Source organism: Lepisosteus oculatus, chromosome 24 (assembly GCF_040954835.1).
Source record: "Lepisosteus oculatus isolate fLepOcu1 chromosome 24, fLepOcu1.hap2, whole genome shotgun sequence".
Lineage (NCBI taxonomy): Eukaryota > Metazoa > Chordata > Actinopteri > Semionotiformes > Lepisosteidae > Lepisosteus > Lepisosteus oculatus.
Window position 1 is genome coordinate 13,419,691 of NC_090719.1, and position 27,646 is coordinate 13,447,336.

At 39.2% G+C, this 27,646-nt stretch overlaps 1 protein-coding gene across 4 annotated transcripts in view; it reads left to right on the plus strand.

Annotated features, from left to right (window-relative positions):
• The window catches only part of nr6a1b (nuclear receptor subfamily 6, group A, member 1b), a 204,017-nt gene that overhangs the window by 100,956 nt on the left and 75,415 nt on the right, over positions 1 to 27,646 (plus strand). For all 4 annotated transcript variants that reach the window (XM_015367133.2, XM_015367134.2, XM_015367135.2 and 1 more), the window contains exon 3: positions 24,550 to 24,573. In XM_015367133.2, coding sequence (XP_015222619.1) covers positions 24,550 to 24,573 — 24 coding nt within the window. The remainder of the gene's footprint in view (positions 1 to 24,549; positions 24,574 to 27,646) is intronic.

Sequence of the window (27,646 nt, forward strand, 5' to 3'; positions counted from 1 at the left end):
TCTGTTCTCTTGCAATATATTTATGTACTAATAACGCGCAGTCACCTTAATTTCTGTCAGTTTCAGTTTCTCGTTGTTCCAGACTTTCACAGATTGTCTGCATTGGGCAGAAAGCGAAGGGCTTCTCATACAGCTCTCAAATTATGTCTGTTTTCCCACAACCACAGGCCCGAAGGAGCCTACACTTTGCAGCACAGGGTTAGATTTTAGTGGTTTGGCTCACATTAAGTGAAACAATCGCCTCTCAGATTTGCTGGCTATCTGTACCCGCCTCTTTATGACAGATCAGTCTGTGGGAAAAATGAGCATCTCCTAAAACACTGTAGATTTATCCTGTTTTCCCACAATATGTTTGCGGCCATGCAATACATATTGCACAGGTCTTGTGCATGACAGTGAGTACTATTCCCTGAAAAGTAACAAACTACAAAATATTAATTTCCATGGGTTCTTTTAATCTTTGTGTTTTGGTATAGTTGCATAATCTCTAGGGCAATGCTGTGGATTTTAATCGTTGTAAAAAATCTATACAGAACCATGTAAAATTATTTTTTTCTCAACGTGGGAGAAACATGACCCAGACTTTAGATTTTCTTAAAGGTGTTGTAGTCATAAACAAACTTTTAAATTCCATAACTCGTGTATTTCCCTTCAGTTGTAATGTGGCACCTGGCCACATTTATGGTGGCTCTGTGGCTCAGGATCTGCGCCTGTGGCTGGAAGGTCGCCGGTTAGTATCCCCCGGCTGACAGAGGAATCCTACTCCGTTGGGCCCCTGAGCAAGGCCCTTCACCCCAACTGCTCCAGGGGCGCCGTATAAATGGCTGACCCTGCGCTCTGACCCCAAGCTTCTCTCCCTGTCCGTGTGTCTGCGTGTCTCATGGAGAGCAAGCTAGGGTATGCGAAAAGACAAATTCCTAATACAAGAAATTGTATATGGCCAATAAGGTGATCTTATATACAGAACTGCTGCAGTACAGTTTTTACTGTCACTACATCACTGATTTGCATAGAAACACTGTTCTACTGAAGACTCCAGCTTTGATCTCCACCACTGACTTGAATGAGTTTTACTTCTTGCACAAAGTCAGGCAGATAAATATGTTTTCTCGTGAAATAAATTCCACAAGAATAGAACTGATGGCAATATGACTAGAGAATATGTTTACCTTGCTCATTTCTTTTTCTCACCTATTTACTGAAACTCTTAAGTATTTCTATTCTGTAGAGTTATTAAAACAGCCTGCACTGTAGGTGTACAGAACATATCCTAATGATTAAATATTAACTTCATATTATCATCATGAATATTAAGGTAAGAAAATATTTGTCTTATTCATCAGAAATGTGCAAGTTGCTGCCGGTCAGTAATATCAGGATATCAGCACTTCAACCAGGATTTCTTAGTATTGATTAGCAATTATTGCATGTGTATTTTTATGTATAAAATTTGTTCAATTTACACTAGACAGAGCAATTTAGAAAAATGTAGTGGGGACGGTATTAAATTTAGTCTCCAAAATCCAATGTGCTGCAAAGTTTTTTGGACACGAGTGGATATTTAGGGTCATTCAGGGCAGGACACGGGAAACAGTCATGATACAGGGAATCATGGGAGGCTGGAAGTAAAGATGTAGCCATGTTTTTGAAGGAGTTGAGAAATGGCATGATGGGATTCTACCTATGATGTTGACAACCAAACAATCAAGATGCACTGAAGGTCCTCCTTTAATTTTTTTGCCGTGATATGCTTCTCTAAACCATTGTAGTTTGTATATTGTTTAGAGCCATAAAGTATTTAATTGAGAGATGGACTGTAAAAAATGCTGTTGGTCATCACACACCCTTTTCTAAGTTTCTCCATATCAAAGTAATGGAAGTTGTGGTATAGTGACTGGCTCAGAGTTTGTACTGCACAGTACACCACCAACCCACAGAAAAACTGGCAAGGCAGAGCAGAGACGAACTGGTTTTGGGGGTGGGACAAAGAGAGTGATTGTTCCACCTTCAGGGAATTTGGTGTTTCTCGAAGTTGTTCACTCTGTCAGATCCGCAGGACTACAGTTAGTATAGAAATGAGTTAAACATGTTGCTTCTCGTCTCTATACTAACTAGTGACAGAAAGGAAATGTTCATAATTATGACTCAGCATTGGTCGAAAGACCAGTATTTCTGATAGTCTGTCATGAACATCTGCTGTCATGTTTAACTTCGTGAATGTCATTAAAAGTTGTGACACAGCAGGGGGTGTGTAGCCTTTTACCGATTTGTCTTTCACTTTTCATCTTTTAGCAACTGACATTTTCATCTCATTCTTGGCTTGGTAAGCAAAGCAAACAGCCCAGAATAAAACTTCAGATCTCTACCATGTGAATCAGTAAAGTTAATTAATGGCCAAAAACTCAGAATTTACATAACCTTTACTTTTACACCGTAAAACAAAAATGTAAAATGTACCCTACATGGAGCTTTGAAAAGCTGCTAACTTCACAGAAATGTACAGCAACGCACTTGTTTTGAATTTTGTACAGGTCCAAATACCCTTTTGCTGGCCCATATACTCTATTTGTTTTTCTCTCTGTCGGTCACTGAGCTTGTGTTTCTTGTAAGGGACGGTGCTGATCTCCCATTTGAAATCCCATATTGTGAGTCTGGCTGCTGTGTTCTAGAACTGCGGTTCCTCTGACAGCAGTCAGGTGAATACTGCTGAGGTTGAGTCTGTTGGGTGCTTCATTTTGCCCATGACCTTGCAGGGTGATGTCAGAGCTGCGCCAGTCCTCCAGTCAGTGCTAGCTCTGTTGAAGGCGCTGTGGGAGAAGCAGTTACTCTACAGTGTAACTTTCAGTGGACAGAGTGCACTGTCCTGTTTCTTTCAACATTGGTGCGAGAGCACTGTCTGTAAGCAGAGTGCATTGGCAATAGGAATGTCCTAATATTCTCTTGCCTGTGTTGAGGATATGTCGTCTTTTAAATGTAAACCTAATAATGGCATTTGCCTTTCTTCATTATATGCAGTATTTACTGAAGTAGGGGGCAGAACCAGCCTGATAAGCTCCTGGAAGCAGCTGGAAAGAGTGGTCAGTGGCGTGCTGCAGTGCTCCTCTGTCTTTCTTTTCCGGGCACCTCCTTTGAGTCTAACATGTCATGACACCCCAAAACCCTTCGAGATGTTTGGAGCTGGGACCGAGTAAAGGATAAGGTGACTGGTGTCACTGGTGACTTCCTTTGTTTGAATTGTGTTTTATATTATACTCAGAAACGTGCTGGCTTTATCAGATGACTCTGCTTCAGTATATATTTTGTTTTTTGCATTTCTGTGCTCTATTTTAGTGTCTCAATCCCTGTGCGTATGTATACCACTTCATATGCAGTAAGACACAAGAGTGGGTGCATTAGACTGTTCTAACGTAGCTAGACAGCGCTTTAAGGCTGCAGGCTATGTTACTAATTTTTTCGCTTATAAATTTGCATTGATTAAGGAAGGAAACAAAGTGACACAGTTTTTAATATTTAACAGTTTAAATATTAATGCCCGGGCAAAACTAGGTCCTTTTTTTCTTTTTTATTCTGTTTTGCATGTCGGAGAATAGGGCTCGTCAAAATAACGGAACAGACATTTGTTTTAGACATGACAAAAATGCACTGGGGCATTAAAGCTAACAGTGGACTAAAATGCTACAGAGGTCGGAATGCAATGGTGAAATTTTTGAAAAAGGTTCACAACCAGACATCTCGTGACTGCAATATAAGCACTTCAAACATATATTTGCAAATCTAAAATTAAGATTTTGATTATATTTCCTAAGTAGCAGTGTGAATGAATTGTACAGATGTCACCTGTTGCTAGAGAACTGTTGCCAAAGGTTGCTGAGTCATATTCTTCCTTCAGTTTCAATTAATTTGGCTGACTGTTGTATCCAAAGCATCTTAAAATGGTACCCATTTATACAAATGGGTAATTTACTGAAACAAATAACTGTCATTTGGTACTTTACAAATATTGTATATTGAATATCAATATTCACAATATCATGAGGATGATATAATGATTGAGAATGATTGCAGAACTGAAGGTTGTGTAGACCTTTTATAACTAAACCATAGTGCACCATTTAAATTGAAATAAAAAAATATAAAATCCCCTAGAGAAAAATTACTTAATTTATTGTTTTTTTTTCTTCACTTAATTTTGACTACTCCTCATTCTGTAATTAATAATTAAACTGTCTCTTAATTAAATCACAGATAACTGTTAATGATGAAAGATGGCTCTTTTTTCTCTCTAAATTCCATGACTGATAATTGCTAAAGTCCTGTATATGGACTCGCTCCATCTGTGTCATCATCTTTTATTAATCAGATGCTTTTATCCAGAGTGACTAACAGACACCAGAAGGTGAACTGCCATCAACAGTGAATTAATTCAGTAGCAGACGCACACTAACAAGAGGACCAGTTGTTTTTCTGTTATATCCACAGGTTGTAGCACAATGGTTTATTTATTCTGGGTAATACGTAATTCTCCCTTTTCGTTAAGCACAGGTCCACTAAACCTCCCGCAATGAAAGAAAGACATTTTACGTGGAGATGTGCGCATGCAAAACTGATTAAATAAACGTCCAAATCAAACGAAAAAATCAAGCAGAGGATCAATTAGGCATTTTTACTAAAGGATGTGGAGTTATTGAGAAATGTGCTCATTTTGTTAGCACGCTGCCTTCTTTGAGGGCAGGTGGGGTAAGGTTCCCTGCTAAAGAATGTGTAAAATAAATGAACATACCTCATTGTTAAGACGTACACTTTGAATTCATTTCAAAAAACAAACTCAAGTTGACCCATTGAAGATCTAAGAAACAACTACATTTTTCACATATATAACATGGAAACAGACAGAATTGTTGAATTTTATTATATATTTTAAGTGGTAAATTGATTTTCCTTCTTGGTCTCCCTATAATAAAGATGCAAGATTGCTGTTCCTTCCCTTACTGTACCTTCTCACTTGTCTGCGTGCGTAGGTCAGTGAAGACAAACGACTTGAGACACTGGCTGAAGAAAATCTAATAAGAACAATAACAATGAAGTAGTTAATTGCATATGGCTGTAGCCTTCCTTAATTTAAATTTCGAGGTCAGCTGAAAGGCTGAAGTACAAGTGAGCAATTTGTATGGCTAATTCTGTCTGAAAACAAGAAGTCAGTGGCATAGCTGTTGGTAAATTTGGCCCAAGTACATTGGATGTGTTTCAGTTAATTCAAACAATTTGAAGTTGGTATCAGTTGGTAGTTAAAGAAGCTGGTGTCTATAGTTAAACTGTCAGACCCACTGCTTTAGGATTCAGTCTAATTTTGGAAAGGCTTTATATAATAGTTTAGATGTCTTTTGTGCCACAGCAACCAGTAGGGAGCATATTGCTAAAGTTATGTGGTCTGGTTTTCCACCTCTGATTATTTTTTGGGTGCTTTATATTCTATAAATCTTGTATTCCATATACTTAATCTACAGCACCAATGAAACAATATCAGGTTCCAGACTCCCTTGTGTGCCAATGGTATGCAATAGCACTTTTCTACCTACTGAAATCAGATAGTGAGGACGCAGTGTTATTGGCTAACATGGAAATATATGGTGTAATTATCCTTTGAATTGCTAAAAATAGAACGGAGGTCTGTTAAAGCCGTTTGATTATCAATTTATAGATTACTGACAATAGTCAGTAACACATGGACACTTTTTTGTATCAGTTTTTTTGGGGAAAAAAGTTGGACCTACAGTTACCCTTCATGTTCTCTATTGCATAATAAGAAAGTTAAGAAACTCACTAGGGTTAATATACTTTTCAATTACCTATGTAAGATTCAGGTAGATTGCACTTGCAGTGGTAGCGCTTTATTGAAATATTATTCCTGGGCTATGATTTCAAGTTGCGGATTATCATTACTTATTTATGTGGCAGTTACAGTATAATACTGTTATCACTCTATTTTCTGTTTACTTAAAACAAAAAGCTTCTAAAGAAGGTAGACTAATTTTAATAGCGGTAACTGGGTTAAACCACTCATGTTCACTCTGAAATCTCCTTCGTGTTGCTGGGTTGCGTTAATGTATACACTTATTAGTTCCATTGAATGCTTCAAGTCATCTGTCTGTTGTTGCTTTCAAAATGACAGGATAAGTTTAAATTGTCCGCATAAGCCAGGCTGAGGCATTATCTAGGATATCCACGCAAAGCTGAGTAGAATACTAAAAAATGTCGAAAATACGAAGGTCGTGTATGTCTGTCGTACTGAAGGAAATTCTTCCATCCCATCGGTACTGTTTCTTGAAGTTCATAATAATGGCTTAGCATCTCTTTAACACTCTGACAGACTGAGAATCGCTGAGACAGTGTCTTTTCCCTCTGAGTCTTCCTCGTGAGTGTTGAAGGGTATTTGGGAAAATGGCACCTACTTGCTTCTCTTTCATGAGTGTATGAGACAGGGTGTAAGAAGCAGAGGTGAACGTGTGCTGCACAAGGCAAAGGACAGGGGAAGCTGGAACAGAAATCCCCTTTTGGGGCTTTGCTTTCTCATCCCCTCCTGCAGTCACGTAGCCCTCTGCCGTAAGGGGGACTTGAAAAGCCCAGTCTCCAATGAGCTGTGACATAGTCTTTAATCATGCAAGACAGTTGGGGTCTGCTCTCATCAGCTTGTCTGAACGAGTGGACCTTGGGATTTATTCCTGTGCTTTCTGGGCCACTGGGAAACTAGGTCATTTTACTGTGCTGCCAGTTGTGGCATTTTTAAAGCTGTAAAATAGGACTTTTATATAACAAGAGGATGTTTTCCACAGATAGTGATAATGTGGAAATAGAAAAAAAGAAGACGGGCAAACTGCAGTGTCAGTGCTGTGCTGGTTTGCAAGCAAATTGGAATTCCATTGCAAGCACACAGTATTTAACCCAACTGTGTTCTTGCGGTTGTTATTAGCATATTGGACATGAATGGTTAAAAATTAAATCAGATCCTGAGTTATTTTGCTTTGAAGTGTACTAGCTGATTCCATCAAGGATGTGAGAAATCGCAACTAATTTGTATTTTTTACCTTTGAACCCATTCCGCAGTGTAACGCTGTCCAAGTGTATTTTACACTGCTGGTTGTCTGCTTTTTGCTGGATTTACTAACCTGGTGCCAGACTGTTTTCTAGGTTTTCTCTGTTCATGAATTGTAGAGGGTGGCCTTAAAGAGTTAAGGAACTGTATAGCCATCCAGTGAGTCACCCTGCTGTACCCTGTTTTGTTGTGCGTTGCAGGACTTTCAGAATCACACACAAGCGACAGCTAACCAGCTTTTGGTGACAGTGCCATTGGTGTGTGTGGTATTCATGTATCTACAGGCAGGTGTGCCAAAATCTTTGCTGTTGACTCCGGTTGGGGTCATATATGGACTGGGATTTGCTTACCCTTACTGACAGTCTCACACCGCGCCTTGATAATGCATCACGTTGAGATGCTTAGCGGTTCTCTGTTGTGCTTCATATCACAACCGAACAGATGCACAATCCCGCTTCCTTTAGATGCTTCTTGAATCATACTGAAGTGTTACCTGTTCTCTGCCCAGTGCATGAATCCTCTTTCAAATGACACCTCATCTCTTTAAAAATTCGAAAGTCCTCAGCGATTGAAAATACGTGCCTTTTGTTTTCAGCACTAGTGCAGATCATGCTTTCATTGACTGAGGAAAAGTATGGTGCTGAACTGTTAAGCCTCATATAATTGAGCCTAACCAAAAACCATTACCTGTGGTTTTGACTGTATACTTTAGATTCACATTGATGTGACTAAAACCTGCTTCAGTTTTGCCCTGTGGTAGGTAATTAAATTGTGTGTTCCTCACAGGACGGCATTCTAGGTATTATATACATTACAAAGGCAAAAAATGTTTTCTTTATAAAAAAACATTTTGTAATGTGTGCCAATTCACTTGTTTTTTACATAAGCACTGTTTTTTTAAAAGGCATTGCAGCTTTAGGTTACAGGCGGACACAAACACTCTCTGCTTCATTTTTTTTAGGAAAAAGAATGGTTTGAGGAACAATTAGCTTCCTTTTTGGTACTATCTGTGTGGTAGATGTGTAGGGATGAGTGTTCAAAGTCAGTCCGCTTCAGGCTGATCAAAGCATTGAAGATATCCTGAAAAATCGTGCAGCAGGAGTGAATTTGTCTTCTTTGCACAAAGGTAATGCATCTGCATTATACTGTAGGCTGCATATTAGGGAACCTCTGTGAAAACATCACAGCCATAGCAATAACAGTGACGTGACCTCCTGTTCTGTACTTGCTTAAGACAAAAGCAAGTGAATTAAGGCAATATCTTTTTAAGAGCTCAGAAGAGTTAAGTGTCATTAAGTCTCACAAGGTAGAATTTTCAGAAGCTGAAAGTTTAGTGAATTGCAACATTAATATGAGCCTTTAATACCCCAGAAAATAAAAAGTGATTAACTGATAATCAACAGCAGTGTTACTTTGAGACGAAGTGAAGGCTAGACTGCAGTCAAAACATACCTTTTGGAACAGTAACAAAACTGCTGCTCGTACTGTATGTGGTTCGGTCGCATTTTATTCGAGCGACAATTCCAGTTTATGTTATTGTGAGACAGAAAACAAAAAAATCCCTGCCTTTAATCATTGTTTCCACATATTTGCCCCCAAAGGTAGAATTCTGTGCGTATCTCCTGTGACATTCCAATGTCTCCACTTCTTCTATAGTAATGCACAAAAACGCATCACACTCATACCCAAAGCCCTTTGGCTTTGAAACTTTCTGGCGTGTGGTTTAAGGATTACCCTGCTTTACTTCATTTGTGCTGTGCCAGCCGTTCCGTTTGAGCCCACCCGCTATCGCTCCCACTCTCTGAACAGCTCTGCGAGCGCGTCTGCCACGACTTCCCGACGATCATAAATGCCGCTGAGCTGACGCGGCTTAAACTTCACAGGCATAATCGCGATGAGCCCCGCTCCCTTTTTCCGGGCTGGTCTTAAAGGTACTGTAATGCGGGAAAGGTTCCCCTGCTCTGCTAAGCCTTTGCTTCAGAATTAATCTCATTTTGTTTAGGAAACATAAATACATGTGACAAGGTTTAAAAGGCAGTGATTCTCGTGGAAAAAAAAACCCAGCCAAGTTATTTAATACCACCCCTTTTGGCGTTTATTAATTGACGCGCAGAGCATCTTGTAACCAGATAAATGTCACTGGTGAATCAGGTAGCCCCTGTTTTCCATGGTTTATTCCAGGGGATTGGTGATTTTGCACCAGTTGCTTAATTGTTGCATCAAACCCCTTTGAAAGAGCGATTTAATTTGCTTTTCCACATATCATTTGTAGCCTATATAAATGTTAAATGTTTTAAAATGTATCCGTCCCTGCATCCACTCTTGTATTTCTGCTTTGAAGACAATAATTGCATTATAGATTTTCCCTACATCCCGTTTCAAATGGAATGGTTACAGATAGGTTTCTATAAATACGCTGGCGGTGCCAGGTTTCTTGGTGCTGTAAAACTAATGGATTAAATTCAGTGTGACAGCAGTTTGTCTTTGATTTAACACAGTATATGCACAATAATGGCAGTGCTTGTGAACTGTGAATCACTTTGAAGATTTTTCTGCGTACTAGTACTGCACAGTGGAAGAAGTCTTGTATAACTGAGAGGAGACTAGTCGGGCACCGAGGGTCAGAGAGTGCTTTTCAAATACAAACCTGAAGGTGTTGGAAATGGGGTTTGTGAGGATGTTGATACAGTGGGATGTGCATGGAGGCACCAACAGGGCTGAGCAGTCTTTGATTGAATAAATAGCCCTTGCTGGTCTTGAAGGTTGTTTCTCATTCAATGCTTTATCAGCTGAACAAACCAGATGTGCATAAGGCAGCTGAAATGTAAACATCAGTAGTAGATTTTCTTCGTTTCATGTCATCAGTAGCTCAGTTTCATTTTCCCTTTATTAGAAGTACTAGTTTTCCTCCCCTTCTACATCCTGTAGGGTAGCTAAGAGAACTGATACAGTACTTTTCCCCACACCTCTAATCCTATATGTGCCCCCTTCCCAAATATAACATTAAACATTTCGTAGTGGGGATGGCATTTAGCCAGGACACCAGGGTTAGCACCCTCATTCTCAAGAAGGTTCATGACCGGAAATATTCAGGTGTTTCTTCCAAAGGACAGCACCTCTCCTGTTACCATACAGGGGTGTTTGGACTTTGTGGCTCAGAGGGACGAGAGCCACTACAGCACCTTATCCAGTGGTAACCTGGGTCTCAAGTAAGCCTTGCTCAGATCCTGAAATGGATAGGTCTCACAGCAACAAGCTGGTAAAGCTGCTGATACTTTACATCACAGCAGAGTGGCTGGTCTCAGCCTGAGGGATTGTCCGGGCTTTGAGGATGCAAATTCAGACTCAACAATTTATTCTAGTTGTGTTTTGTTCCACCTTAGTACATCCAATACAGTTTAATAGGCTGCTAACGCACAGTTTTGTAGTGCAGCCCTTTATTTCAGTAGGCATGACACTGAGACCAACTGAGCACTAGCTTCAGTTGTATCAAGATTTTGGTTGCACTAGGGTCAAGACGTTTGGTGCAGAGCAGCTTTTAAATCTTAGTAATTACTATTGATTTTAATCTCTCGTTGACACCCACACACCTCTTAGGTCATATTGCATTCCATTTCCTTGCAACAAATGAAAATTCCTGGGTTCCCTTTCCCAAGAATGTAGACAGTAAACGTATGATATTTAACATTTATTTCAACTGGCTAAAGCTTGCCCAAATCAAGGGGTTAGGCTGTCTGAGCACATTATCAGGTTGTTATGTGATATTCCTCATGGAAGTGAACAAGTTCATGTCTAGATTTTAGCGCCGGGGAAGTGTTCCTAGCCTTAATTGTTTTGGAAAATGTCATCAAATACAGTATTAAAAATATTAGCTTTGAACTTTGGCCATTCTGGAAAATCAGTCCAGTCTTTAATATGTAAAACGAAATACTGCATCCCAGTCTTCAAGAAATCATTGCAATGGTTTCATGGTTTAGTAGTGTTTGTAAACAGAGTAATCAGTTTTAAAATTATTTCATGCTCATTGTACATAATACAGTTTACTTTTTGAATCGAAATCAGATACCTAGTTTGAAAGAAAACTCTTTTTTTGCACTTGGATATTTTTATAGATTTTATATGTATTTAAGACGGGGGGCTGTTTGAAGTGTTCTTCCTGTCTGTACTGTTACAGTCCTGAATATATTTTAAGATATGAGGCTCTCTGATTCCTTAATTTCATTTTTTTTTGTCCATTATGATATTGATGAAGGCAACTGGTGAAACAGGTTAATGGAGTTTCTGCAACAGTAAGATTCATTTTATATTTTTTTAATATTATTCACAAAAATTATACAGATCTAGCTACAACTTTTTTTTTTCTGTTCCACACGAACACTTATACACTTTATTATGACAGACTGCAAAACCACAATAATTGAAGTAGGAATTTCCATTATAACAGCAGGGAGTACTGCTAAGAGCTAGTTTTCTTTTTTGCTGGTAGTTTTTTTGTACCATTTGCATTATTTTACGATTTGATATCCTTTGCTGAACCTAATCTTCTGATTTGTTTTCTGTTGTAGTTTCCTACACCAATACAGGAAAACAGGGAATGAAGGAGATCTTTTAATTGTGTAACATTGGAGGGTTGGTTTCTTACGACCAGTTGATTCATCAGAAAAAAAGAAATACCTGCCAAATTTTATGACACAGTTAAATTATGTACACATTTCTGTTTCAAAACACGCAGGAAGTATCACATAGAGATCAAAAGTTTAATACTGTCATTTATTTGTAGTTACTGGCTGCATTTAGAGGGTGGAAAACATTTGGTGCCAGAGAGTGAGCTTGATGGCATTGACTGTTATTATTCAACTTGTCTTAGAAAGTAGAGCCTCAGGGTTCAGTGAGAGCGTCTCTGTGCTAACCTTTGTTCCAGGCTTTTGTCTGCCTTTGTGAAACCAGCTATACCACAACCGTTTGGGGTTAAGGTCGGGTGACTAAAGAGGTCATACTGAAGCGGCCCTCTCCCTCCGAGACCGTAATGAACTGTAAGGTGTCAGGAGAGAACGTCGCTGCCTTCTGCGAGGGAGAGACTGAATTTCAGCTTCTTTTGCCCTGGAATTGCCTGAGTGCTTGGCTCACATTTTGCTTTTAAGCTCCCCTCCATGTGCAGGGCCTGGTGAGCTTGTTCGCCTGCTTCACTATAGACCTTTCTCCGAAGTGATGTTCTTCAAATCATCGCAGGTTCTCAAGTCACTGTACCTTAGTTATACCATTCAAGTGAGACAAAGAAGCTGGTCTTCCATCCTAACCTGTTGAAATTACACGTACTGTACAGTGTAGTGCGATACAAGGTACATAATTAAGAAACGCAACAGAAGAGTAAGATCTGATTGAACTAAAAATAGGCATCACAATCAGTCCAAAGGCATCATAATCATATCTTGTTGTAGATTTCAAGCAGTGTTGTGCTGAAGATGAATTACAGCTTTATTTGGACACCAGTGTCCCAGTTCGGTGGCAAAGTACATTGTGTTGCAGGAGGGTGTCTTGAAATTCACAAGTGTGTAGACATGTTAACTGTATTGTCCTGGCAAAATTCCACTCTGCTCTTGCACACTCTAGCCTCCCCAACCTTCTCATTTATCCTCCTGCCTGCTTAGCAGGGCAGCTGGTACAGAATGGCTTCTGCTCCCAGATGATCTGGCTGCATGTGTGTAAAGTGCTATGTTACCTTATACAGAAGCAAGCAGCTATTGGATTCCAATGTAGAGTGCAGAAATTGCAGGTGCAGTCTGAAGAGTGTTACAGAGGCATCAAAGATGATGTGTCAGAGTGGCGAGTGGATCTCCGTGGGTTGTTGCCTTCACCAGTGGGATGTTAGCGAAGAGGGGAAAGTAGACATGAGTAGGCAGAAGAGTGAGGTTACATCCAGTTTAATAAGAGAATCGCTGGTTGAACTTTTCAGTGCTCCTGCTCATTTAATCTGGTGCTCACGGTAATGCTGGTCATGCATTCAGACACTTTTTTCCCCTTAATCTGTCATCCTGCGAATAAAAGACTGTTGTGGTTTTGTGATTCTGGTGTATAGTTGCACATAGGTTTGTGCCTATGTGATATCTAATGAGTACAATTCAAGCTAATTAGAAGTAATTTCAAGACACGGTAAAACCACTTTCAACATGAAAGCACCAAATGGGCCTATGTATTGCGCTAGGATTGGAATGAATACAAATAAAAATTAGGTTGGTATCATTTCATATTAGTTATAAGTCACAGTTTTCCTTAGTTAGATACATCCTTGTGATTTTGATCATAGAGATATAAGCTGAATAATATTTTAACTGTAATACTAATAAGGAGGCAGAATAAATTTCTAGTTAGTCCTAATTATCTCTTTCTGTATGCTAAATAAAACAGAGTACTGAGCTTGCCTTTTGATTCTTTTCTAAGCTTTGTTGTTCCTTTATTGTACCAGTAAAACCAACACACAAGGAGATGGTTTTCTGCCTATAATTGTTTCTCCATGATATACAGTACCTGTAATTGGGAAAGTGTTATAAAGTGTTCAGTCAAAATTAGGTAAGGTTTAATGCGAAGAAATAAGTGTTTGGGTTTTCAGAATAATTTTAAGATTAAATATTTTGTTTAGGCAGCTGAAATGGTCTGAAACAGTTATGGTCTAGATATAACATGTATTTTCTAACCTATTACCAGATAACTGGATAATAAAATATTACATCTGAAGAGTTTTAAGTTGATCATAATAAACTAAATTGCATTCTACTCAAGCAGTTGTTCCCTGCTGTTGATTTATGTCTTGATTTTCTTTTTCTCTTTTGGTTGCATCTTACAATCTGATTCCTCCTTTATGGCTAAATTGGGAACATGAGCACCACACTAAGAGACATTCTAGAAATTAAAAGACCATGAATTATTCCAGAAACCAAGCCAGCCTTTTAACATTTAAAGGTTTTTGAACTGCTGAAGGCTGAGATGATGTTTATATATGACCATGCGGTTTGAAAAGGTCTGAGCTGTACATAGAATGAAACCCTAGGCTCTCTTGCTTTTAGCAAGTAGTTATAGACCATGTTCCGCCTGCTCAGCCAAGTTGCAGTATACTGAACGGCTTTGTTCTTTAATTAAGCAGTCTTTTGGAAGTAAACCACAACTGATGCTGGAAATAAAGTATATGTGCTGTTAATGGAATTCTTGACACTCAGGAAGATCTTGAAGTGCCTTTGTAAATTTCATTAGGTTCAAGAGTTGGTTTTTTTTTTAATTTCCAGCTTCCATTGCTGTCACTATGAAATATATAATGTAACAAAGCAATCTAGATTGCTTAAATTTTTTCTGACTCAACACAGACTGGATGTGATCTCTGTGATAATTGAAAATTGAATGCTGGCTGATTTTTAAAAATAAATTATGCCGAAGTAGAAATTTTATGTTATTTGATATCTTAACAGGGTAAACTTACTTTTTCACCAAGTAAGTCACTACACTACTGTAACTGCGCTCTGTCTATCCTGACTTCTGCCTCCTTTTGAGAGTATAATACAGTAGGTGCCTCCAGTACAGATGACTCTACAGGCGAAAGACTTCCACTGCTTCTCCAGATCAGTTTGAATATGATGACTGGTAATCTTAAAATAACACAGTTATTGGTTTATTAATTCATATAGAATGAAGGAGGCAAAAATCTGCCTTTAAAATAATAATTCTGTCTAGATTTGTGAGAATTTGGGCACAATGAGGGTTATACAGTCTTTGTTGAGTGAAGTGTATTGTACACATCAGCTACTAAGGAAGAAGAAAGGGAAAAATCCAGTACTGATATCCTCAACCTTACTCTTTCTTAACAGGATATCACTTCCTCCTTATCTCTTTCCCTTCTCCCTCCCAAAACTACAACACGAACAAGGTCCCAAAGGAAGAAATTCAACCCCAAGAGGGGAAACTCCAAATCCACTGCCCTTGTCAAATCTTCCAAAAACCCCACAGTAAGAGAAAACAATAAAAGATTCCCAAACCGCAACAGAAATTCTGACTGCCAAAAACATCAAGAACAAGTCTTGTAAAAATTAAAACTACATGTAAACAGTTGCACAGCAAAGGCAAGGAGATCAGGTATCACCCTGGACAAAATCATCAATGTAGAAAAACGTTAGTCAGTTCCCCCCCAAAAATCCATGGTGCAAAAAATACTGCATTGACTAGTGTCTAAAGAAACTAAGAATGTGGCACACAAAAAAAACAAAACAAGACACCTGGGTCTTATCTCGCCTACGCGACATGAACAGTTACAATAAAGCGTTGCCGCAAAAAATATTAATATCCTTGGGGAAAAAAAAGAATATGTAAATATTGTTGGCACATAAGCTGAGAAAATGACAAAATAAGAGTTCTATTAAAACAATGTGCCGTCAATATGAATAATACACTGTTTTCGAATAGTCTCGATCGGCCTGAAAGCACTTCTGCATCTGAGGAAATGCTTACATGTGTCTTTGCTTAGAATTTGAGTTCGATAAACCTTAAATACCCTTTTTGGCACCGGATATAATGATTCTATATCCATGAATATCCATTCATGTTCTAATGAATCCCCAGGAAGGGGTGGGACTTCAGTCGTTTTTTTACAAAACAATTTACCCAAAACTAAAGGTGAACTTTCTTTGCCATACATCACCCAGGTGGGTGCTAATCCATCCATTTTCTTACCATTTTGTCCTGCACAGAGTCACGGGGGAGCTGGAGCCTATCCCAGCAAGCAACAGGCGCAAGGCAGGATACACCATGAACGGGACACCAGTCTGTAACAGGGCACACACGGACACACACACTCATACCAGGACCAATTGTTCCAAAGCCAATTAACCCACCAGTATATCTTTGGAGTGTGGTAGGGAACCCATGCAAATACGGGGAGGATTTATAAATTCTATGCAGATAGTACCCCAGGACCAGAATTGAAACCAAGCCAGTGATACTTGCCATTGTGCCACCAGGGTTCCAATAATTATTTCAAAAGTATTTTCCTCTGTGCTGATTATTTTCCTGTTTTTTCTTTGAAGTTTCTAGTTGAATTTCCCCTGGCTTAAAAATAAATTGGTCAAAATCAGTCCTTAAGCCCTGGAATCCCACTGTCAGGACAGCTTGCCTTCCACCCCACATTCCTGCTCAGTCACAGTCCTCAGGTTTCATTTATTTGTGAATTAAAAGCTCCCCTTATGTCCAGTTAAAATGAAAAGTTGATTGTGTATTAAAAACAAAACAAAAAATAGTGTGCTTTAGAATGTTAGAAATTCTGCTCCACACTGTGGAATGATCTAATTGATTTCAGGTAGTTGTTTTTTTACCTGAATCAGGTTATAAAATCGAGTCTGCCTAAAAATACAACCCCACTGTTGGGTTCTTATTAGGCCCATCAGATTCTATGGCGCTATGGAGGCCACAGATTGATGGTAAGATTCTAAAATCGTTAAAAAAATGATGGCTACACTTGTATATTGTGATGCTCTGAATTCTTTTCCAAACGAACTTGGATTACTTTTGTACTGTGATGCTCAAAATCACCAGTGAAACCTGAATAAGATGACACAAGGGGAAACAAGCAACTCAGCCATATTGTTGAAGCTGATAACTTGGCTTTCCACAAGAAATAGAAAGTAGTAAATTGCCTAGATGGGTCAAATGACCTCCTTTCATTTGTAACTCTTCTTCTAATGATCACCTTTGTTGTGGATCTCTTCAGGATATTTCAGGATAGAAAGGCTTTAGAGCATAAGTTGTTGTCACTCTTGCACTGCAGTGCTGTCTAGGCAATGATGACTCTCCCTGAATGCTACCTTGTGGATTTTATCTTTGCAGCTCAACAACATTGCCTGGACAAAACATTTTTTTTTTACAGTTTATTTCCCATCTGTTGTAAACATGTTTTTTTCTCTTGGCGTGCCTTAGCTGGAGACATTTCCTTTCATTCTCATGCGGACGTCAGATGGAATTTGAGTTCTGAACTCCTGTGCTTTCACAAAGGTTTAGCCGTCCGTTCCAGGAGCTGAATCGGGCGCAAGTTTCTCTCTCCATCACTGATCGTTGGAAACTCAAGAATCGGTTTGGCTCAGCCATTCAACTGTGGCTCATATTCAGATGGGCACTGCCTTCAAGTTAACCTCCCTGCTAGGTCACACTATATACCTGTGGCATCCTTCGGCATCTTATTGAACATTCTGCATTTTCATTAATCTAGTCTTTTCCAATATATATAGTTTTTTTTACAAAATCCCAGACTTTTTTCAGCCTTAGTGATGCCCCTCTTTGCTTACACATAAACTTTAGTTGCACATTTTGTCGTGTTACTAATTTTCCATGCAAGGACGGACAGTTCTTAAATTACGGTTTAGCTAATACAGATCTTAATATCGTATAAGTTAAAAAAAAATGCAGAATAGTTTTTCCCCATGCCTTTTTTAATTAAAAATATTTTTAAAAGCATCTGATGTTCTGCAGGGTTCAAAGGAGAACGTTCCCATTGCATCTCCCATAACTGTGTGCGCCTGCAGTATTTGTATTTGAAAAGTGCTTTGCATGAAATCAGTATTTTTTTTATATTTAATTATTTAATGCATATGGGGAAGCCTGGCTTTCTGAACATGGAAAGGGTATTTTTAGAAAGTAGTCACTTACTGCGAGGAAGTCTGCTTAGGAAGCACGAAGTCTCAGGACAGTTGGTAGCTTTTGTTGCGTGAGACTCATAACTGCAGCAAATTCAGAAGGTTATAATGATGAAAATTACAATCTTTTTGTAGTGGAGGCACTGAAATGTTATTGAACAGACATGTCACAGGTAAGTGCATTATGCTGATTAACATTTGTCATCAACAGGTTTGCTCAAAAGGTAGTCTGCTGTGATTATTAGCATGTAGGGCAGCCCTTGGAAGCAATACAACCTGTAAATCTGCAGCACACAAGGGTGCAGATGCTGTCTTGTGGGATTCTATCCCATTTTGCATGTGCCTGTTCACTGCTCTCTGATTCCTAGATGCCGCATTATCCCAGCTCATCCCACAAATGTCCAGTGAGGCTCAGGTCTGGTGATTCGGGCGTGCACAGCGTAACTGTGGCGTTCACGTCTTGCAAGGCTCACTGGAAACCTCATCTGTTGTGTTACTGGAAAGTTGTCACATCAGCGGGAGTCCACAGGAAGACCATGCAGTCCAGTAGTGCCCAGACCATCGCACTTGTACCTAGATTGGTCTGTTGTACAGAGGAAGTACCATATCATTCTACAGGTCCGTATCCCCATTCGCAATGATCCATCAGGGTTATGCACCCAGAAAATCAATCATTTACTATGAATGACTTGGCTCTACTGCCAACGAGTCCAGTGAATCTTTGAATCAGCCCATCCTCCAACATTCTGATGGCATGACGGTGTTTTCTTGCTAAGTAAGACATGCTGCTTTTTTTCAGTGCTCTTCTCTCTTCATTTTTTACCAGGCTTGGTGTTCAACAGGTTACCTTGGTATTCAACAGGTCACCTCATCATCTGTGCTCATCATTCAGTTTTCAATGAACACTGCTAGGTAGTTGCTATTGCTGATTGCAAAGCCGTAATAAGAATTCAGCTAGTCTGCAATTAATCTCCTGCAGAGGGGTTCAATTAAGTAATGAAGTATAACTTAAGTAAGGCATAAACATATTAGCAGCATGTTCAGGAAGACCAGGCAGTTTTAAAGTAAGCAGTTCGCTTGTGGAAGATATTTTATACAGTAGGTGACTACAGACACGCACGCTCTGCTGAAATCCTCTTTGAAGAACATCATAAATATTTTTGAGCTGTTCACGAAGAAGGGAGGGCTTGTGCCTAGATTATCTCTGCCTGTCCTGGGCACTAGGCACATGCTGAGTAAGGTCTACTGTGCTGGAGGACTGGAAATCCATTCCAGATGATTCTCTCCCCAGTCACAGCAAACGCCAAAGCCCATATTGTGCTTCCTGGGGATCCTGAGCCAAAAGAAATTGATGTGGCTGTGTTTGAGCAAACAAATGTGCTTGCACTGTTGCTCACCTCGAGCAATTAAAAAAGCATGTCAAATTAAATTATACGTGGACGGGAATCTGAAGTGTAACAGTGTAATCAGGAGTGGATTAATTTAATTCAAGAGATGCAGGGAACTGACCTAAATAAATTATACCCATATTGCATACATATTATATGCCAATACCTCACAATCCTAGTCCCCTTCTCAGGCACGCTCGACATTGACATATCTAAGGAAACAAATCAGTTATTCCTTTTGGGGAAACCTAGCCTGATCCTGTGTAGCCAGAATAAAAGGGACAACCTTCTTTTTTTTTTTCTTTGCGTGCCATTGTTTTTGAATACAGATTGATGGCTTCCACACACACAAAAAAAAGAGTCCATAAATCACTACAGTGTACATTTAAATCATAAAGCAGGGCAGCAAATTATATGCAGCTCTCTGATTTAATTTTCTATGACATATTGAGTCTATGTTTTAGCCCACAGAACTACACAGCTGTGCCCTAATTCTTTTTTCCTAGTGATCTCAACATTTCTGCCTTATAAGGCATTGCTATTCTTGGATCTCAGCAGGACACTATGTTATATTCTCACTGCACACTCCATCGCACCACTAGTGAAAGCTTGAAAGGTTTAGATTAGCCTTTAAACTAATATATGCAAAACGAAAACCCTGCGGGGCTTGAACTTGATTGCAGCAATCGGAATCAGGAAAGTCCTGCTGGAGTGTCTCGCTCTCCTTCCTGCTATTGTTTACAAATAAAGAAAATGTCAGATTGTGCATGGCTTTACCCATATTTCATTCCACACTGTTGCCACTTCTGCGGAGCCATAAAACCTAGTATTAATTGTGCTTTTTTCTAGCGCTGGGACTTTTGTTTTTTTTTAACCTTTGTGTTGGTTCTTCTCTCTGCCTGATCTGTTTGTCAGGCATGTAGACAGTGGTCCTCGGCGTTAAAGCGCACAGCTGCTTCTGTCCTGGTGCTTTCTGGGTTTAAAATGGCACCGCAACCAGACCACAACTCAGCAGGCATGTAATTGTGTAGCAGGACCCAGCTTTGCCAGAGCCCAGTTACCCAATGGAGAGAAAAGCTGCTGTACAATTGATGCAGGATCTATATGCGACCTGCGTTCTCCTAAGCTCTGTGGTGTGCCACGATTTCAGGCCATGTCCTGCCGAGTTTCACTCTGGTGATTTGTTATTTCATCAAAACATTGGCATCTTCAAAGATTACAAGTTCACAGTCACTTCTAGTCCGGTTTATTTGCTTCTTTCCTGGTGCACGTGGTTACAATACCTTTTTTTACTATGTGAATAAAAAATAAAATGTCATCGGAATCCCTTATCTACTGCATATGGAACAAGTACATAAGGCTAATGATAAATTGATCATTTTAAATCGGTTGATTTCTTAAAGGTCAACCCACAAATTAAGGAGTTTACTATCCAGAAACAGTTTAGTCGTTATATAACGACGTTATGTAAGTTATATTGGAAGTGGCTCTACAGTTTATAGATAGTGGATTACGTTTTACATAGACTAATACCTATGCAATTCTGGAACTAATAATTCAGTGTAAAGACTGTAAGCTCACTATGCTTACTGCTCAGGTCAATGAAAAAATTGTCACTTCTTCCCCTGAAGGCAGTTTTAATTTTTAAGAGGGGGTGTTTCCACTTCAGCACTGTGAGGGAAAAAAAAATGAAGTGCAGGTTTGCTTAATATTTTCTATCATACTTTCTACCATATCTGTTACCCCAACTCTTCAGAAATTTCACTTCTTTTATAAATGGCAGTGCAGTATACACTTAGCCTGGATCAAACGTTCACCTAGTGAGTAAGGGATACCCAGCAATGTTTTTGCTAGGGTAGGTGACAGTCAAAGTCTTAACCTTCCCAACTATGGCTTGGCAGACACAAGGGAGTGGCTGACAGACCGAACTTAGTCATTAAGTGACTTTTTAAAAAATTTTCGTTGAAGTTCGTTTTAGTTCATATTGTCTCAAATGGCAATGTGTTATAAAAAGTAATGTATATTTAGAATAAACCAGTGCATAAGTCAGTGAGGGTGGTTTTCTGGAATGTTCTGTGACTCAAGGTTGCTTGGCAATACTGCATTACTGCAGGGGTGTCAGACTCATTTCCTGTAGGACTCGGTGTGTGCTCCTTTTTGGTTCACCCCGGGTCTCGGTCACGCAGTTGGTCTGATTTATTTAATTGCATCATTTAATTGCACATGTATTTGCATATGGTTAATAAATTTAACCAGGCTCCAGTACGTTTTCTGTGTAACTGTATAATAACTAAAGTATGTTATTTAAATAGCTATTTAAATAAAGGTCTGGGATATGTCTAGATAGGGAAATAATTAGGTAAGTTACAGTATCTAAGTACTCTGGTTTGAGCAAAACCCAGAAAACAGGCCTTCAAGGGATTGACTTTGAGACCCTGGCCTTACAGCAAGTTTCTGTTAATCTTTTCCACTCATTATACAGTAAACAGATGACAAGAACCTGCTTAGTCATACTGAAGAGTTTCCCCCAAATAGTTAAATTCAGGTTGTTGTTTTTTTTTTTCATGCCATCACCTCTGCTATGTCCTGGAGGTGAAATAGAAGCTGGAAGTATTTTAAGCTGAGAACCTTTATCGAAATTCTCAAAGATTATGGAAAGTGTATCTTGAATGGTAGTGCTCAGTATATTAACAGAAAGCTTCAGGGAGTCGTTGTTTATACTTATCGATATGTTTAGCTGTTGAGGATCCAATAATTGTCTTATATACTGTACCACAGTCATGTGCTGTATTATCAGGTATCAGTGTTAACTAAAACTGTTTGCATTTGGGGTAAAAGTAAGATGCTTTTGTCCTTTGAAAATGGAAGACCTGGTTGAATTAAATCATATGTTAATACCGATCTGAGGTCCAAGAGCCTTTATTCCTATAACCAGGATCTTTACTTTAATTTTCATTGTCCAGTTTCTGCGAAATCCAGATTTTATAAGACCATCTGTACAAGAGTACTGAAAATGAGAATTGTTGCCTTTCGAATGTGGACCTCTGAAGATTATAAATTAGAATAATTATATGGAGAACGGTCCTGTTTTGTCCTGTTTGATATGTTACAAAGAGAAGTATGAAAACAGTCCTTGTATAACAGTAGTATGTTGTGTATACAAAGTGATAAAGTGAGGGAGATATTACTATGTAACAGTTTGGACATTTATCTACTTATAGATCTATTTACAAATCAGAGACATTTTATATAGAGAGTTGTTTTGTGACATTGCTGGGCTATTTTAAAAAAAATATTTCAATTGATTCAATTTCTTTCATTCTCTGTGTAGAAAAAAGTTTCATATTTTTGTAACAAATGTCAAAGGAAGGTGTGCCACCTTTTTTTTAATACTTTCTTTTCCTTTGTGTTTGGAAAGAAAACTGCTTTCAGGATTTCTGATGTCTGTATCTTGGTAGCGCACTGGCAAGGAAAGACATATTAATACTTTCTCCACCAAAACTAGTATATTATACACGTGCTCTGAATATATTGCTGTTGGCTGAACAAGTCTGAACATGTCTGACTTAGCTTATTCTGGCAGTTTTTAAGAGATAGAAGTTTAAGGTTTCTGTTAAAGACGTGCTTTGGGCCACAGAGGAATGTGAATTAGAGACAGCATTGTGGAATTTCAGGTATAAGGTATGCTGAGAAACAACGAGCTTATAGTTACAGACACTGAAAGAGGTAATTTCTGTCCCCTGTCCCTGTCAGTCTACAAGTTTCAGTTTTTTGAAAGCAGATATGATTGATTACATGCTGCATATAAAAGCAGTAAAATGAACCTGAAAAATGTACCATTCACGTCCTCTTTTTCCTGCGTCAAAGCTACTTTTCTCTTTTCGACATGCCAGTTGGAGTTGTATAGAAGCAAAATTGTTGTCCTGTCGGTATATCAAAGCACTCATAGCTCAGTTTTTTTAAGTGAGCTTTTATTATCTCTAAAACCATCTTACACCCAGGAAGCACTAACCCCAAAAAATATCACTTGCCTTTGTAAGGACTGTACTTGTATGTACTTTGATGAATAAATCTGCAAAAATCAGATGTTTTTGCTAGTATACGTAAATGCCTGACAGAACTTGTACAAAACAAAATCTCATAGGGGCTGTTTGTCCTAGTTTGAGGGTTCGAATTAAGAAATGCTTGCTTTCGTATTTCGGTAGCTTTGAAAGATAGAAAAGAAGATAGATGTTTACAGTTTATCTGAGATCTGTCTCCCCAGGAGCATGACATTTTATTTATACACATTGCAAGGAGTTACAAACGAACAAAAAGCCCCTTCCTTAATTAGGGTTAACGTCTGTTTCCGGCGCCAGCTCTTTGTTGTCAGGTAGTTTCGGTGGTCAGGCTCGTTTGTGGTTTTGAGGGAGCCAGAAACTATAGATTTGAATTAACAGCATTTCAGCTGCGCCAGAGAAGCACTGTGGGACCATCATTGTGAAGAATAAACCCTGTATAAGTGTCAACCAGACATAAGATGTCAGAAATCTCATATTGTGATGAAGTATAAACTTTTTCCATCTTTTTCAAGACCAAAATCATTACCACAACATTCAGTTTTTTAAAAGGCGGAGCAGTAATAGCAGAAATGGAAAATGTTCTTTTTCATTGTTTTGTTAAATAGTGTTTTACATGAAAGAACTGATATCACATTCAAGGTTACCTAGGTAGGAAGTATACTATAAGACCCCAGAGAGAGAAGAGGGAGAATGACTACCGTAGTATTAGTTATTGATATGTGACTGATTCTTCCAACATTGTTGTATTTCAATCAACTGGCCAGACAAAATGGCAGATGAATCAAAAGCAATAAATTACTGAAAGGAAATTGGAGCTCAGCACATAATTGGTAACAGCTGTAAATAAGGTAAAGTATTACCATTACATGGGCTTGTAGTACAAGAGATTTCAATAGAAGAATGAACAGCGATTTGCTCTGTTGTTGTGGGAGCTGGCAGGTATACAGGTTTGTAAGCTGATCACGTGACAAATCAAATGACTCCAATTTAGTTTCACTTTCTCTTTTTTAGGTTATTTCAAGGATTATATATTCACTGATCTCAGCAGGAATAATGGTCCTGTAGCTTTCAAGTGCTTAGAACCACTTTCTGTTCAACTCAGTTGTGAGGTACTAGTGACCTTGTGCCATGTCATTGGACACCTTCCAAAATAGTTTTCATATGCAGGAATCTGCATGCTGAGTGCTAAAATACTTGACATGTGTAAGTCTAATATTTTAAGCCAAGTTTTATGTGAATCGCACAATTGCGTGTCTTGTATCGTTTTTGATTGTGTCTGGCCTATGCCATTATAAGCATGGGTTAGGTTGCTGAAATCACAAACCCTTTCTTCTGTTTTCTTGCAGATGGAATGAATGAAAATCATATAGGTAAGATGCCTTTTATAATAATTCTTTGTATTTATATGGTGCTTTCCATCTACAGGGATCCTAAAGCATTTTACACATAGGAGGGTAACTACTTCTCCTGTCTCTGAAGAGCTGCCCCCATCTGGGTTTTGCACGCCAGTCCTTCTGTCTCAGCAGCTCAACTCCGCAGTGTGTCAGGCAGAAGTGAGAAATTGACTCGCCAACTTAATTAAGGCAGAACTTTAGGGAGGCCAGATTGTGCAAGCCCACAATAGAGTTGAAATGAGCCAGGACACTGTGGTTAACTATCCCCTCTCTTTCAAAAAAGTGCCATGGGATCTTTCATAGTAGTCAGGATCCCAGCTGAATGTCTCAATTGAGGAATGTTACCTCCTACAACACAGCCCCTGCTCACTAGAGTGTAGGTGTGGCAACTCGGACAGGATAACAGAGCGCCACCTACTGGCCTACCCACACTGCTTGCAGAAACGTGGACTTCCTCAGGGGTGTCCAATCCCAGCACAGTGCAGGCCCAGCCTTGAGATCCTACCTCTCCTCTAAGATGCTTTTAGTGATATAATTTAATTAAGGGAGTTATGTGGGTTGACTGGATATTTGTTTGCCTCTATTTCATTTTCTTATAAAAAAGCATTAGTTTAGTGCTGAATGTATTCAGTAATTCGATTTAATATGTTCCCTTGAAAATACGCTAAAATCTTTTTCTCGTTTTCCAACTGAGTGTGGCTCAGTGTCCAGTAGTGTTGTGGTCCATTGCAGCTTTTCTGTCCTGCTTCTTTATACTTTTTAACACAACTTATTGAGAAATCTTTGACGTTTTGCTCGATGTAAAGAATTCTACAAACATTTTCAACGAGAAGTGGCACCACTGTTACGCCTCCAATCACATTTTTCAGTCCCTAGGTTTTTCCTCTAATACAAAGGCTCATCGCCGCCAACTTGGTCTTTACATGTTAATGGGAATCAGTTCGGGGAGATTGAGGGGCGATGACGAACCACGAAGTTAACTCTTACAGCAGACAATTTTAACATTTTTCTCATTTTTAAATAGTACTAATTCTACTGCATTAACTCCCACAAAAGGAATCTCAGACTTCAAGGACTGGAGGAGATACAATGCAGAGGATGGCGTGAGATAAATGTACTTACTCTCTTTTCCCCTTATTGATTACACTAGTGATCTTTACTTTTATCAAATTGCTTGAATAAATAGAACTATCCTCTTCCTTGCAGTACCTATGGTATAAAACATTAACAGCCCGTACAGAAGCAGGACTGCCTCAAACAGTGGTTGAAGATAATGTATATGCGTCATGGCTGTGAAAGTCACAGACAGCACAGAGGGTGCATTTTGTTTGCAGTTTTTTGAAAGGGGAATGACTTGTCGCCATTTTGATGCATTCTTTGATGTGCATCCGTATTTTTTCCCGTCAAAGTTCTGAGATTGAGGAGGAAAAGGGCTGGAATGGGTTTGCATACATGTGAAATAAAACTCTTGTGATTTTTCCTTTCTTTGAGCCTTTTTAGTCCCAATGCTTAAAGTGTCCGTGCATGGCTAGTTATTAAATTGTTCTGTGGTTTTACGATTCCAAACAACAGTGTAGTTGAATGTAGTTTGATTGCATTTCCTGAACGTTTTTTTTTCCTCTGCGGGTTGGGTCTTAAAGCGTAAAACTGCATTCCTTTCCACTTTGCAGGCTAGCCAATCCCAACCTGAAAACCAATCAGAGGCTTAAGCCTTATCTTTCATGGTGATGTTTAGTTTTGAGAACAAGACATTGCAGTCAGTTGACATCTTGTGGTTACTACTGTCATGCTAACAGCAACAACTGAATCGCCAGTGACCTGCAAGTATATGTGTAGGTCTGATAACACTGCAGCCACCACATTGTAACCGCGTAATAAATCTTTTAATTAAAGCGAATCTTATTGGGGTCATTGTGAAAGTATTTGTGAAATCTTTATAATATTAGGGGATGTTTACTGGTTGTACAGACAAAATAGGAAACTGTGAAAATAAATGATTAGGCTTCAGATGTTTTTTCCATGTTTCACAGTAGATGCAGCACTTCTTTATTCTTGGTTTGTCAAGAAGTATTCTAATTATCTATAAATGTTCAAAGGATTGTTGCGGAGAAATTCCTTGAGGATTTGTTCTGAATCCAAGCAGTTCCTGTAGGGAATTCTTCCCCAGGAAGTGCTTTTTGCAGACTATTAAATGCAGGAAATTTCACCACACTTTGTTGACAGCCTGCTTTCAGCTCAGTACAGCTTTCAGTTTTTCTAATTTTATCACAAAGCCTTTAGAATTAATCTGCCTGGTGCGGAGTATCATATAGTTGTTGAAGGATATGCATTCATGCTTAAAAAAAATCTTTTATCTGTTTCTTTTGAGATTTTTTTTTTGCATATTCTTGCCTTGCACATATCAATGGATATATAATATGGGTCGGGGCAAGGAACTACAGAGAAATTCAAAAAGACTAGCAACTGTAAAGGAAGTGGGGAGAATCCAAAGGGATTCTGTAAATCATCATACCGTCATCATCATTTCCTGAGCGCTTACTCCTGGCAAGGGTTGCAGTGGAAACAGGGCTGAGGAGGGCAGACCAGACCTCGCTTTCCCCAGCAACAGTCTCCAGCTTCTGGGGGTCTCCCAGGCCAGCTGAGAGATATAATCCCCCCAGCGTGTCCTGGGTCTCTTCCCAGTGGGCCATGCCTGGTACACCTCCAGCGAGGGGGGACCAGGGAGGGGGCATCCTCACCAGATGCCTGAGCCACCCCAGCTGGGCTCTCTCGATCCAGACGAGCAGCGACTCGACTCCAAGGGCCCCCCACACTGCCAGTCTCCTCACTCTGATATACAACACCGAATGTAAATGTTTTTGCCAGGAGGAACAAAATACACAAAAAAAAAATAGAAGGGTGTTCACCGACAGGCATTTGTGACGTAACTGGTAGTCACTGCAAGACGACTGACAGAGAGCGAAGTCGACGAACACGACGTTATCGAAGCCAGTGTTCTGAAGAGGCAGGGAGGTCTGTCACTACATCAAAAAAAAAAAAACATTCAGGA